Here is a 12,884-nt window from a genome sequence, read left to right as displayed (position 1 = left end):
TCCGCGGCTGCGCTACCTCCGCATCCGCGCCGCCCCACTCACCGCTGCGGCTGCCGACGCCGGCGGTCGGGCCCCTCCCCTCCGCGGCAGCCCTGCCCACGGGGCTGCCGGCGGGTTCTACCTGCGGGCAGCGGCTACCATTGTGCTCCTGCTGCTCGGCGGTTGCGGTCACGGCGCGGCCCGCGGGTGTCTGGAAAGGTGGGGCTGCGCTCGGGAGGTGGAGGGCGGGAGGATGGGCTGGGTCGCTGCTTGTGCTTACGGGCAGGCCCCGGGGCGCTCGGCGGCTGCAGCCGGGCCCGGCCCTGGCCCTGAGGCGTGCGTCGGGGCCCGGTGGGCTGGGGCGGCGGGAGGACGGGTTGCGGGGAGTCCGCATGGTGCGTGGCCGGAAGGGAGGCATCTGTGCGGGGAGGCCGGGGTGCTGCTTCTTCCGTGGCGCTGTGAGGGAAAACAGAGGTCTGGTGGGCTGGGTGAGGCGGGGTTCCGTCCGGTTAAATAAGAGGCAAGACAGGGCAAGGTGGAAGGTAACGTGGAAGTGTGTGTGTGTGCAGGTACTCGCTCAGCCGCGGTGCTGTATCCTAGGGACGGAGGGAGGAACAACCTCACTTCATCCATCTCAGGTAATGTGTTCCCTGCGAGTGCAGGGCTTGAAATGCTTTGCGATAAGTATTGATTACAGTCAGCACTGTCACGGTTCAGTTTCAAGTTCATCGCATCTATTTTTACAGTCCACTGTTAACATTGCAAAATATTGCTGTAATACCTTGTGGTACTGAGCCAGTGTAAAAAACAAGCTTCCTACCGAAAGCAAGCTATTTTTGTTGGTTAAACAGTGCTTTGTAGACTGATTTAGAAGGAAGTTAAAAAGTCTCCATCCCAGGCCAATATAAATAATCTCACAGATCACATGAGTATGAAATACGCAATGAGTTTTTTATAATTATCAGTACAGATTTCAATACAATGTTATTTGCCATAAGTTGTCAATTGCCTGGTGAAATCAGTGTTATGAAATTGTTCTCTATATCTCTGTGTATGGCTGTCACTTAGAAAACCCATTGGCTGATTTCATCCAGATTTGAAAGACGGAAATGTCTGTCTAAAAACTAACAGGTGGGGAGAGGAGGAAATCTGAAATCTGCACTCTGCTGCAAGAAAAGCATCAATCAGTCCTTGTTCTTTATAGCAGTACGTAGCAGGGCAATTGGTATACGCAGAATCCTTCACTAGCCATTACATGAGCAAGAAACAGGAGGAAAATTTATGTGGGAGGCAGGTAAGAGCTGCAGATACCATTGTGGATGGAGAAAAGAATTTAGATGGCAAGAGTTACAAAGCTGGATTTCTTACAGGTTTGCAACTTTAGCTAACAAGAGCACAGCTTGCTATTCTTTTTGAAATGTCTCTTCTGTAGCAACATTGTGGGGTTTATTTGTTTGGGCTTTTTTTAAACAAATGGCTCCTAACAGCCCTTTTTATTATGACTTCTCTATAAATCATACTTTGAAGTTTTTTTGAGGAACATTTTGACTTATCACTGCTTTGCTGCCGGACCTGCTGATTTAAAACAGCCATTATCCAATTTGAAACCTGTACCTGTTAAGTACTGTTTATAACAGTAGTCTCAATCTTCAGACAGATTTGTTCTATAGGGTAAAAATGAACGTAGGCGTTGCCCACAGCGAGGTAAATCCAAACACACGGGTGATGAACAGTCGTGGAATGTGGCTGACGTATGCGCTCGGAGTTGGCATGCTGCACATTGTCTTGCTCAGCATTCCTTTCTTTAGTGTGCCTGTCGCCTGGACTTTAACAAATGTGATTCACAACCTGGTAAGTACCCTCTCTTGTAACAGAGTTTGAGAAGTTGTTCATGCATACTTATTTTTAGTGGCAGGAGAAGAGAAAAATAGCCAAGTTGTGGGATGGGATGATGAAATCCAATCTCTGCTTGGCTTATCCACAGATGAGCTGGCTGGTCTGGGGAGGATGAGTGATGTATGAAAAGAGGGCCATAAACCAGCATTTTATGTCGTACTTGAGGTTTGTTAATGCAGCTTTCTAAGATTAACAGCAAAGAAGCCTTAACAAAATGATAGTTTCTTCCATATTTAGGAAGATGATCATTCATTTTAAATGCTGAGGTGGAATAATATCCTCTTGAATCCTGTGAAAAAGTAAAGTGATTTTTATTCAAGGTTTTTGTAGATAGGTTTAAAACTAATTGTAAGCATCAGTAGAGCATTGTGTATGGTATCGTTGTCAGCATCAGACATGCCTGTCTTGGGAAGTTGATGCTTGGCAGAGGTGAATATTACTAAATATTTCCTAAATGCCTTACTGAATTCATTATAGCAAGTAGCTATAATGACTACAGGGATGAGAGCATGCACTGGCAAGTACTAGTGGAATCCTAGAAGATAAATATAAACTGCACTTTTGCATATTTCAGCATTTAAATGGTACTTTTTGGGAAACAAATCTTTGACTGGTTTGACAACAAAATCTTGGATTTCCACTAGTGGAAAACTCTTAGCTGATGTTGAAAGCATTTCTGGTGCTCCTTTCTGCAACTACCAGTGAAAAATAAAATAAGAAGTAAGTACATGGATCTGTTCTAAAAGTGCCTTCTTGGTTTAGGTATTAAAAATGAGACACTGCAAACATCATTAAGCAAATTAATGAATTTTCTTAGGTTAACAGGCAGGGTTCCAAAAAAGAAAAAGGGAAAATGATTTGAAGTGACTTGTTCAGATTTCATTCCATTTATAAGAATTCAAAAGAAACATATTTTTTCTATATAAAGCTTTCTGTAAAAATTTCTGTATGTGTGTAAGAAAGGACATGAAAGAAAGAAAAGGAAGTCTTTGATATTTTCTGATAGAGACTCTTGCTTGGAGTTGGTGTGCTCCCTTTGATAGAAAACAAATGTTTGTTAAATCTGTAAGAGGACAGACTCCCCTGTCTGAAATCAATAGGCCCACACTGATCTCTTGGAACAGGGCACACATGGCATGTTCACATCAGATAGAAACAATCACAAGTGAAGTCCAATGTGATAAAGAAGAAACAGCAAAGAGATGGACAGATGATACTCAACAGCTTGCTGGTAGTTAGCTTACAAGTGTATGTAGCTGGTTTGGGGCTAAGAAAGCTTTAAAGTTCTTGTAATGTTGGCATTATTCGTAGCTAGATTTTGCTTTGTGCAGATTCTACCTCCTAACTTGATTAACACCGGTTAGGTGTTAGGTAAGTGGTAATAGCAGCAGCAGCCCTGAGCTTGTGGCAGTACTGGTTAAAATTGTCTTCATTTCATGCAATTTTTTTTGTCATCTGATGTTGAAGACAAGGCACTGGATTGGATGTCACACAGACTTTGGCTTTAATTCTGACAGTGCCACTGACTGCACAATCTGGGGCAAATCACATCTTCTCTCTTCCCTCCTCTGTGATAATTTGTCATTACAGACCAGCAGCTTTGAGAATGCTGACACCAGCCTGAGAATTCTTTTACTCTCTGTTTTTACAATGCATTGAACAATGTAGAAATTACTAAAAAAAAACAAAACAAAACAAACATAGCTAAATGTGCCACTGTGTTCCCTTTTCATTTTCCCCAGGGAATGTATGTATTTTTGCATGCAGTAAAGGGAACTCCTTTTGAAACACCGGATCAGGGGAAAGCTAGGCTACTAACACACTGGGAACAACTGGATTATGGAGTACAGTTTACATCTTCAAGAAAATTCTTCACAATCTCTCCTATAATTCTGTGAGTTCAAAACTGTATTCTGGATTAACTGAATCATGATTTCAGAAGCTGCAAATAGGCTGCAATTTACATTGTAAAAGCATTTTATTTTTGGGGTTTTTTTACTTGTTTGTGTGTTTCTACATTACAAGGGTAGGGAGCTCATGTTTAGAGGTTATCAACAATCTTTCTTCCTGCAGCTTTCGACACTCCAGTTCACATACGTCAGAGTTTGTACAGTCATTAATGGGGCAGGTTTTAAAAATAAGGAATGGAGAAAGCTTACTGTTAACTCTTGAAGTTAAGAGATCATGAAGTCATAAATATTGAAAATCCAAACTGTCTTTGGCACATGGCAGCATTTATTAACACTTTAGTGACTTGTGAGTTCTAAGGAGTGTGGCAGCCTTCACTGAATGGGGTCCAGGATTTTGCATGTCAGTTCTGCTTTGTACAGATTGTCTTGTGTTTAAACTAGTTGTGTAAATAGATGAGAAATCCTACCCTGCCTATCTCTGTTGACAAAGGCATGGTGTGTAACACCACTTATTTAATATCCAACTTTAAAAAGTCTTTCTGTTTTGAAGGAAGTTGTCCACTTGCATAGCAGGGAGGCAGGGGGGAAGATCCTGCATCGTGTTTAGGAAGTTGGTTTTGTATTCGTAACACTTGTGTATGGTTCTCTTCGCGCAGTAATAATGCATAAGTAGCTGAATCAACATCTCCATTTTGCTGGGGAAAAACCAAAACCCCAACAATGTGACAGCCTCATTTATGCGACTAGTTTTTGTAAAGAGTGAGATAGAATTATTAGCTCAAAGTGTAAAGAAGTTGGTAGTGAGTTTGATTTTCTGAGGCACATTTTTTTATTCCTGCAGTTGAACAGGTTGTGGACTAGCTTAAAAATAGTTCTGGAAACATCCGCCAGATCAGAAGCATTTTAAAGTTGTACCTATCACAGATGTGCTCAGCATAATAGATTTTTGCACTGAAAAATGTCAAATATTTCCTCATTCAGCTTGCTGGTGTAACAGAACTGCAATGCTTTTGGTGTAAGTGCTTAAAACCCCTATCATAAATGAGGCTTGTAGCTGCAGAAGTCAGACTCCAGCTTGAAGGGCAGGAAGAAGTGCTGGAGTAAGACACTACCTGGGAGTTGCTTTTCACCACTGTGAGAAGGGTGGCAAGAAGAGACTTTGTCCATAATTGTGCTGTAGATACTCTAGAGCCCCAGGTGAGATACTGAGTATATGATTAACCAGTAAATTAGTACTGATTACTGAAGCACTCTCTTCTACTTAGCTTTGTTTGTTTTTCAGACAAGGGTATCATCAGCTAAGTTCTCTCTCTTTTCTACCACAGGTACTTCCTGGCGAGTTTCTACACAAAGTATGATTCAACACACTTTATTCTCAACACGACCTCCCTCCTGACCGTCCTCATCCCCAAGCTGCCACAGTTGCATGGTGTTCGAATCTTTGGCATCAATAAATACTAAGCAGAAGTTTTGACACTGACTGCCCCTGACACGGCTGCTGCTGCTCCCTGGGGGAAGGAATCGAGTAGTCTGCTGTGCCTAGTGTCTAACTGTGTTCAATGAAAGATGCTTTTACAGCCGAGATACAGTTCCTACGTCCTGCAGCATTGTCTGGGATGAAAGTTGAGTTAGTAAGAAGATGCCTTCAAACACCTAAACATGAATCGGAAATGTTTAGAATACAGATTTCCATGAAGAGCTGGGTAGGTGCAGCTCTAAAGTGAAATCCCCACTGAGACTGTATGTATGCCTGCATGATGCAAGTGACCTGTAGTGAAGTAACAGCGAGTATCAGCTGGAAATAGAGAGCAGTGTTTTGCAAACACGCAGTTAACCATAATACAGATGGTAACTTTAAATGTAAATCCAGGATCCTCCACACAAGGACCAGTGAGGCTGTAGTCTTGGGTTGAGTGAGAGTACCTAGTTTCTGCTGTGTGGATTGTAGGTGGTTGTACTTGGTCCTGCATTGTAAAGGTTTGTCTTGCAGTATGTACTGTGACAGCTAGCATAAGCTGATGGGATCAGTCATGCATTACCTGTTCTTGTGATTATTCTTTTGTCACAGTGACCGAAGAAAGTCCTTAATTGTCACCTCAGGGGATTTCTACATCAACTCAATAGCTCAGTTTATGTATGCTTGCAGAAGTTGCCACTGTTGTGTTGATCTCACTTGCTTGCCAGGATACTGACTTAAGTGGCACAGCCTGAGACTCTGAAATTTCTTTCATGGTGTGAATTTTTGACTGTTTTCTGACTGATCAGTTATGTTTCAGTAGCTGAGAGATGTGTGATGGTGGGGGAAATGATTGCTGCTGCTGGTGGAGGGGAAGCAGTTTCATTATCAAGCAACCAAGTTGGAACACAGAAAAGAAGCTCTTTGTAGGTCCTGAGTTAGAATAGAAGCCAAACTAGAAGTAGCTGAATAGGCAAATCACATGGATTAACTGTATGATTTTGCAGAAAAAGCTATAGATGATTTGCATGTCTTGAAAATGTGGGGGATGCTGTGTTAGGGTATGGAGTAATCTCGTGTTTAATCAACTCTGGAATTAGAGTGAAAGGAGGTACGTGTAGAGCTCTGAGCACTTAATTTCTCTGTCTTGGAAAAGGATGAACATTGAAATCTGTCAACCAAAACCAGCTCAGGTTTGACAGAGGGCTCTATTTAGGACTTCATTTGCATTTGAGTTGCAGTAACAACCAGTGAGCTGGAAAACAGTTAAAATAAAAATAAAGCCCACAGTGGCGTACTTCTGTTCTTGCAAGGGTAATTCGCTGGCTATTTACTTTCTTGATAAAGATTCTGTTAAAAAAAAAGGTGATGAGTTGGAAGTAATTAGTTCTGTGTGGTGTTTGTATGTACAGTGATACGTGTCTAATTCTTGCACACTGACCCTGGCGAGGCACTGCCAGCCCGTTGACTGCCACTGTTCCGTGTAGCAGTGCCGGGGCTCTGAAGCACTGACGGAGGTTTGCCGCCACCGGGCGGCGGTGACGGGCGTTGAGCGGCGCCGATGCCCCGGCTATGTGGCAGGGCCCTGCCGTTTGACGGCTGGAGGAAGGAGGCTCTCGACGTGCGGAGCTGACGCGCCCGGCCGAGCCGGCTGCCGTGCCGCTCGGCCCCGCGGGGAGGCGGCAGCGCCGCGGCCAGCGGCACCGCCCCGTGACCCGCCGGTGCACCGGAAACGTGCCGCCGGGAAGAGGGGAGGGCACGAAGTGGAGATCTATCGCGACACAAGGGTACTGCGTGCGTGCGCGGTGGGGTCGGAGGTGTGCGCTGCCCTGGCGGAACGGGGGCCGAGCCAGGCCGCACCTTCCGCCTGTACCCGCTACCTGTGCCCCCGGCCCGCTGCGGGTGGAAATGAGCGCTTGTAGGTGGGGCAGGAAAGAGGGGCCTTGGAGGTAAATGTGCAGAGAGGTGGGCATCGAGGACCGCGTGGCTGGGGTTAGCGCTGTGGTTGGTGCCCTGCCTCACGGCTGCAGAAGCACCGTGCACTGCAGATGTGGGCGAAGAGGTCCTCCTGAAGCATGGTTGAGATAAAACAAAGACGGTAGCGCATAACTTTTTGTGGGGTCTTAAATATCGTGTGCAATCATTCACAACGTGAAAAGCAGTATCACCTCTTCAGGAAATGGGAGCAGGTGCCTGAAAGCCCTCCAGCGATGATAACCTGTTCCGTTCTTTTTTAGACATAACCACCACCAATGAACAACATTGCCAAAAGCCTCCTGAAGTCAGCTAAACCCGGCCGAGCTGCGTGGTTGAGAAGTAGATCTGATCCCTCTGGAAAACGGCATCCTCGGCAGCTGGTTCTGGGAATCGAGACGAGCTGCGATGACACCGGTGCTGCCGTGGTGGACGATGCCGGCTGCATTCTGGGGGAGGCGCTGCACTGTCAGAAGGAAGTCCATTTACAGTAAGAACATACTAATCTTGGGGCTTTCGCCTTGTTAATGGTTTTGTTGTCATTCTTACTTGTAGTATCTTCCGTATAAGAGTCTTCTCCAGAAATCCCAGTAAATGAGTAGGTGTAAAGACTACCTTGGGCCAAAACACATCTTGCCAGAGATACCACTGTGGGTAAGGAAAGAAATGCAGTGCATTTACAAGTTTGCTCCAGTATTTTCTTTCAAAAAGAGACTGATATAGCTTGAATTAAAGGCAAAATCATAATTACTGGTAAAACTACAAAATGTCTCACTTCTCTAAAGAGAAAATGAATCCATTGTAGGCATTGGTGACTAAGTACTTGGACTGACAAGTGAAGGGTTGTGAGTATTGAGCAGACATTGTTTTGGAACAGTATTGAGATCTGCTTAAGAGCTATATGTGCCCAAAAAGGGCAAGTTACAGTCTTTTCTGATCTCCCAGAGATAACTACTCTCTCTTCAGTGCAGAGATGCCCTTGACACTAAACAAGGCAATTGAGAATGTACTGAGGAGACAGGCAAGGTTTGGCAAGGTTTAGAGGTGTTTGAAATCTAGTTTTGTGCCATTTTGTGTGTTAGGAAATACAAATATATGGTAGTTCTTTGTTTTTACCAGAACAGGTGGAATAATTCCTGTGGTGGCACAGCAGCTTCACAGAGAAAACATTGAGCGAGTGGTAAAAGAGGCACTTGGTACCAGTGGCGTTTCCATACCTGACCTCACCGCTGTCGCCACCACAGTCAAGCCAGGACTTGCACTGAGCCTTGGTGTGGGGCTGCACTACAGCCTGGGCTTAGTGAACAAGTACCAGAAGCCGTTCATACCCATCCACCACATGGAGGCTCACGCCCTGACCATCAGGCTGACCTGTCACCTGGAGTTTCCCTTCCTGGTGCTTTTGCTCTCCGGAGGCCACTGTCTCTTGGCAGTAGCACAGGGAGTTTCAGATTTCCTTCTGCTTGGACAGTCCATAGATATAGCACCAGGAGACATGCTGGATAAGGTAGTACTTCTTTACGTAAGCAAATCTAGCTTTTTCTTTTTTATTGCTTTTGCACTAGAATATAGTAATACTGTCATCAGCGCATGCACAGGAATGCAGTGCAGTATAAGCTTTACTTAACCCTTTTTGGTTTATTCCTATTTTGAAATGCCATAAATTTAATACACAACAAAGCTCTTAAAAATCTACATACAACATCAGTTGTAACATATGCAAATTGACGTTTAGCAAATAGACAACATCACCAAAGCAGGTGTTGGAAGCTTCATGAACACCCATTATACGAAGGATTAGTATGAATTTGAGAAGATGGATAGAGGTGTTTTAAAGGATGCTGTCAGGTGGAGAACAGTACATATTAAACAATTCTTACTGGGTTTCTTGTACAGTTTGAAAAGCCTGTTTTGGCTTTCAGAATCAAAGGTTTCAGGGTCTTGGGTACAGTCTGTAAAATTGAGACTAAAACTGCAAGTGACCCAACAGAAGCAGAGTTGTTAAACAGTAGTTGTCTGTATTAATTGAAAAAGTGGGGGAGTGAGTAGATCAGAGAGGGAGTTGTTGAACGTTGAAACCAACTTTGTTCCTGTTTATCTCGTAACACAATGTGACAGTCCATGTGTGTTTCCTGTAGCATAAAAATTAGGTAATTAATGTTTCCTGCAAAATTTGTTGACCTCATGTCTGCCCAAATTGTTCTAGAATTGCATTTCTAATTACAATCCAGCTGGTGTATGCCTCATCATTATCATGCCCTGTTTGTAATTGCATGTTGATTGGGTTTTGTGGTTTCGAATTTTACTCCACGGACTACAATACAGTGATGTGGTTACAGGTGGAGTTAATGTAATGCTCTGTTCCAAGTCTGTTGTTTACTATTTCCCTAGGTAGCGAGAAGACTCTCCTTAAGAAAGCACCCTGAGTGCCACAGCATGGCTGGGGGGAAAGCAATAGAGCACTTGGCTCAGACTGGAAACCGACAGCAGATCATGTTAAGATTTCCCATGCAACAGTATCGTAACTGTGACTTTTCCTTCTCTGGACTTCAGAACATTGTCTATAACACTATTACACAAAAAGAAAAAGAAGAAGGTATTTTTAAACAAAGTCAGATGTAAACCATGTTTTTGGTGATACATACTCAGGAAACCCCATTTGATCATGCATTTCCATAGGTATTCAAGAAGGTGAGATCCTTTCCTGTGTTAAGGATATTGCTGCTGCTGTGCAGCACACAGTGGCTGTGCATATTATGCAGCGGACGTACCGAGCCATGCTGTTCTGCATGAAAAATAGCATATTGTCATCAAAAAATGCAACTTTGGTGGGTATACATTTTTTCCCCCTTTTTATATTTGGCTCTATAGCATCATTTGAAGATGGAGATGCCTTGCTGTACTTTCTCCCTTGACAAGTGAGGAAGGTGTCAGTATGTATTGACAAAATACCAGTGTTAAAGTAATAGTCATATAAATATTTACAATAAGGTCTTTCATGGTTTGGTTTTGAGACAGACGGTAAAAAAACCCCTCTAATTTGACTTTTCATAATAATTTAGGCTATGTAATTTGCCCTAGTCCTCTCCAGTACTTGATAGCTGTTCTAGGTATGTTTTTATTCTTTTATTCATTTTATTCATATTATTGTAGTTATAGGACAAGAGGTAATGGTTTCAAACTTAGACAGGGGAAGTTCAAGTTAGATATAAGGAAGAAGTTCTTTACTGTGAGGGGGGTGAGGCACTGGCACAGGTTGCCCAAAGAAGTGATAAATGCTCCATCCCTGGCAGTGTTCAAGGCCAGGTTGGACAGAGCCTTGCGCAATGTGGGCTAGTGTGAGGTGTCCCTGCCTATGGCAGGGGGGTTGGAACTAGATGATCTTAAGGTCCTTTCCAATCCTGACTATTCTACGATTCTATTAATCTTAGTATAGTAAAGCTCAGTTATCATACCCTTTTCTGACATGTTTTCATCTCCAAAGATATGTTTTAATCTTCAAACGTGTTATTTATTGCTGTCTTCAGAACTTCATCTGATAACCTTTCTTTTAAATAGAATATTGAGAGTGACCAATCAGTACTTTGGAGTTAATGACTTCTTTCTTTTTACAACTGCTCTCAGGTTGTATCAGGAGGAGTTGCAAGTAACCAGTATATCCGAAAAGGTCTACAGACTTTGGCAGATGTGAATGATTTTGCTTTTCTGTGTCCTCCTCCAAGGCTGTGCACTGATAATGGTGTTATGATTGCATGGTAAGAGTTGTTTATATGTATTTCTCTAATGCTCTGTAAAAGCTGACAGAGGCAAGAACTTTTGTTCATGGTGACTGAGCAGTGTATGCATATTTATGACATAACATTTTTACATAATTGTTTTCTTGCTTAGGAATGGCATTGAAAGGTTACGTGCAGGACTCGGTGTTTTACACAGTACTGAAGGCATCCGCTATGAACCAAAGTAAGTGACTCAATTTGTTCAGCATTCTGTTTCTTCACTTACTATGGCCAATGAAAGTGGAAGGAGGTGCAGACTGGTAAAGAGTAGCAGAGCATTAAAAGTTACCAGCACTCCCTTTTCAATGTATGAAATGCAGATGATGGTGTCTGGCATTTGTGTGTTTTGGCTCAGAAATGTCAGTGACCATTGTATCAGTTCCATGTATCATCCCATTATTATTGTGGGCTGGGAAAACTGGAGCAAGTTAAGCTTTTCAGTCGCTGTAGACATAAATCAAGGTGCTCCAAGTCAAACTGTATTTATAATGAGGAATCAATTAAAAAAATTAACATATAGCATCTGATAATACTTTTTTTTTTACTGATAATACTGATTATTTTGTTAACTTGTTAGTTAAGGCTTTTTCTATGGATTGAAGTAGATCCTAGGCTTAAGGCCAAACAAAACACTAGTATTTCAGAGTACTGTCTGGCCTTAAATTTGACTATTTTTTTTCCTTCCTTTCATTTCCAGGAAAACAGCCTTGGATCTGTTTTTTTTTTTAATCTCTTTTTTTATATAATTTTCAGATGAAAAATAGATAAAATACTCTTCCTGAAAAATAGCTTGCTTTATCTACCTCAATGAATAAAATACTTTTATTTGCTGTATACGTTGTTTAAGATTATAACAGAAGATACTTGTGAATGTCTAGTGTATCTTGCATTCATCAGTGAGATACAAACTGAATTATCAACTAAAAGCAGAATCTAAAAAGTCATCCCCAAAAATAGCTTTGAAATCACAACTGTCTCTTCTCCTGAGTTTGGAATGACTACAGATGTGAACATGTCCTCAATGTAAAGATGTTTCTAGGTGCATCTTCAGATTGACCTTGTTAATGGTCACACAGTCTTACAGTGCAGGCAATCTGCAAAAATACTGTAATTCCCATGCTCATTGTATAAAAGTCTGTAACTGTGTACATCTGTGGGATGCAGCAATAATGTTATTTGTTTTTAGCAAGTAATTCTGTTGTTTTCCAGAGCTCCCCTTGGAATTGATATTTCAAAAAGAGTTGCAGAAGATTCCATCCAGGTGCCAAGACTAAAAAAGATAATACAGTTGGCATCTTAAAAAGTAGCTTGGTAAAGTAAATGCAACTATAAATTGTTCACTAAAAGGTTTTTCAATGATGTTACGTTTACTGACAGCCCTTGGTTTACAAGTGTTGAAAATCACCTATCAGAGAAATAAATGCTATGTGGTACCACCGAAATGATTCCAGTTACTGCTCCATAGATGTTTAAGAGTTCTAGGGATTAACACAACTAAAAATTAAGTGTACTTTCTAATAAATATAAACTTACACAAATGAAAAAATCTCCATTGTTTACACTTTGTAGCTTATTAATAAGCTTTATATATTTATAATACCTACTATATTCTAATTTAACAATGTAATATATAATTCATGTGAGGCTTGTAATTTAACAATATAACACATAGTTTATGTAAGGTTTGTAAGTTACACTACATATTAAAAAAATCATACCTTCTACAACTGAAAAGTTACAGAAAGTCAACATGAAAGAGCACAGATTTTGAAGATCTCAGTGTGTATTAGCTGTGCCAGTACAGCTGAATTTCAACAGTACCTCATTTTCTGTTGGTCATGTCAGAAGCCTATTTTTGTTTATACAGAATAATCACTTTGGGGTATGGGATCT

At 42.0% G+C, this 12,884-nt stretch overlaps 3 protein-coding genes across 11 annotated transcripts in view; 2 read left to right on the top strand and 1 right to left on the bottom strand.

Annotated features, from left to right (window-relative positions):
- Positions 1-139, bottom strand: part of PMS1 (PMS1 homolog 1, mismatch repair system component) — a 48,287-nt gene extending 48,148 nt beyond the window's left edge. Inside the window, exon 1 of the mRNA XM_031045868.2 lies at positions 43-139. The gene's annotated coding sequence lies outside the window, so the exon portion shown is untranslated. The remainder of the gene's footprint in view (positions 1-42) is intronic.
- On the top strand, positions 66-6,383 carry ORMDL1 (ORMDL sphingolipid biosynthesis regulator 1). 3 transcript variants are annotated; one of them, XM_034065181.1, is made up of 5 exons: positions 66-198; positions 549-617; positions 1,637-1,830; positions 3,618-3,769; positions 5,111-6,383. In XM_034065181.1, the coding sequence occupies exons 3-5, from the start codon at positions 1,657-1,659 to the stop codon at positions 5,244-5,246; spliced, it is 462 nt and encodes a 153-aa protein (XP_033921072.1). In that variant the 5' UTR covers positions 66-198; positions 549-617; positions 1,637-1,656; the 3' UTR covers positions 5,247-6,383. The 3 variants fall into 3 exon arrangements, with proteins under 3 accessions (XP_033921072.1, XP_033921073.1, XP_005145643.1); XM_034065182.1 differs by having other exon boundaries at positions 1,633-1,830; XM_005145586.4 differs by lacking the exon at positions 66-198 and having other exon boundaries at positions 1,650-1,830.
- On the top strand, positions 5,377-12,433 carry OSGEPL1 (O-sialoglycoprotein endopeptidase like 1). Of its 7 annotated transcripts, none has more exons than XM_031045852.1 (8): positions 5,377-5,488; positions 7,479-7,705; positions 8,335-8,722; positions 9,607-9,811; positions 9,895-10,043; positions 10,840-10,970; positions 11,104-11,175; positions 12,201-12,433. In XM_031045852.1, the coding sequence occupies exons 2-8, from the start codon at positions 7,494-7,496 to the stop codon at positions 12,289-12,291; spliced, it is 1,248 nt and encodes a 415-aa protein (XP_030901712.1). In that variant the 5' UTR covers positions 5,377-5,488; positions 7,479-7,493; the 3' UTR covers positions 12,292-12,433. The 7 variants fall into 7 exon arrangements, with proteins under 7 accessions (XP_030901712.1, XP_033921068.1, XP_005145644.1 ...); XM_034065177.1 differs by lacking the exon at positions 5,377-5,488 and adding an exon at positions 6,891-7,028; XM_005145587.3 differs by lacking the exon at positions 5,377-5,488 and adding an exon at positions 7,037-7,190.
- Positions 12,434-12,884: the final 451 nt, after the last annotated feature.

The sequence above is a fragment of the Melopsittacus undulatus genome, chromosome 8 (assembly GCF_012275295.1).
Source record: "Melopsittacus undulatus isolate bMelUnd1 chromosome 8, bMelUnd1.mat.Z, whole genome shotgun sequence".
NCBI lineage: Eukaryota > Metazoa > Chordata > Aves > Psittaciformes > Psittaculidae > Melopsittacus > Melopsittacus undulatus.
Note: the sequence above shows the minus strand (reverse complement) of the source record. Positions and strands in the feature narration are given on the sequence as shown.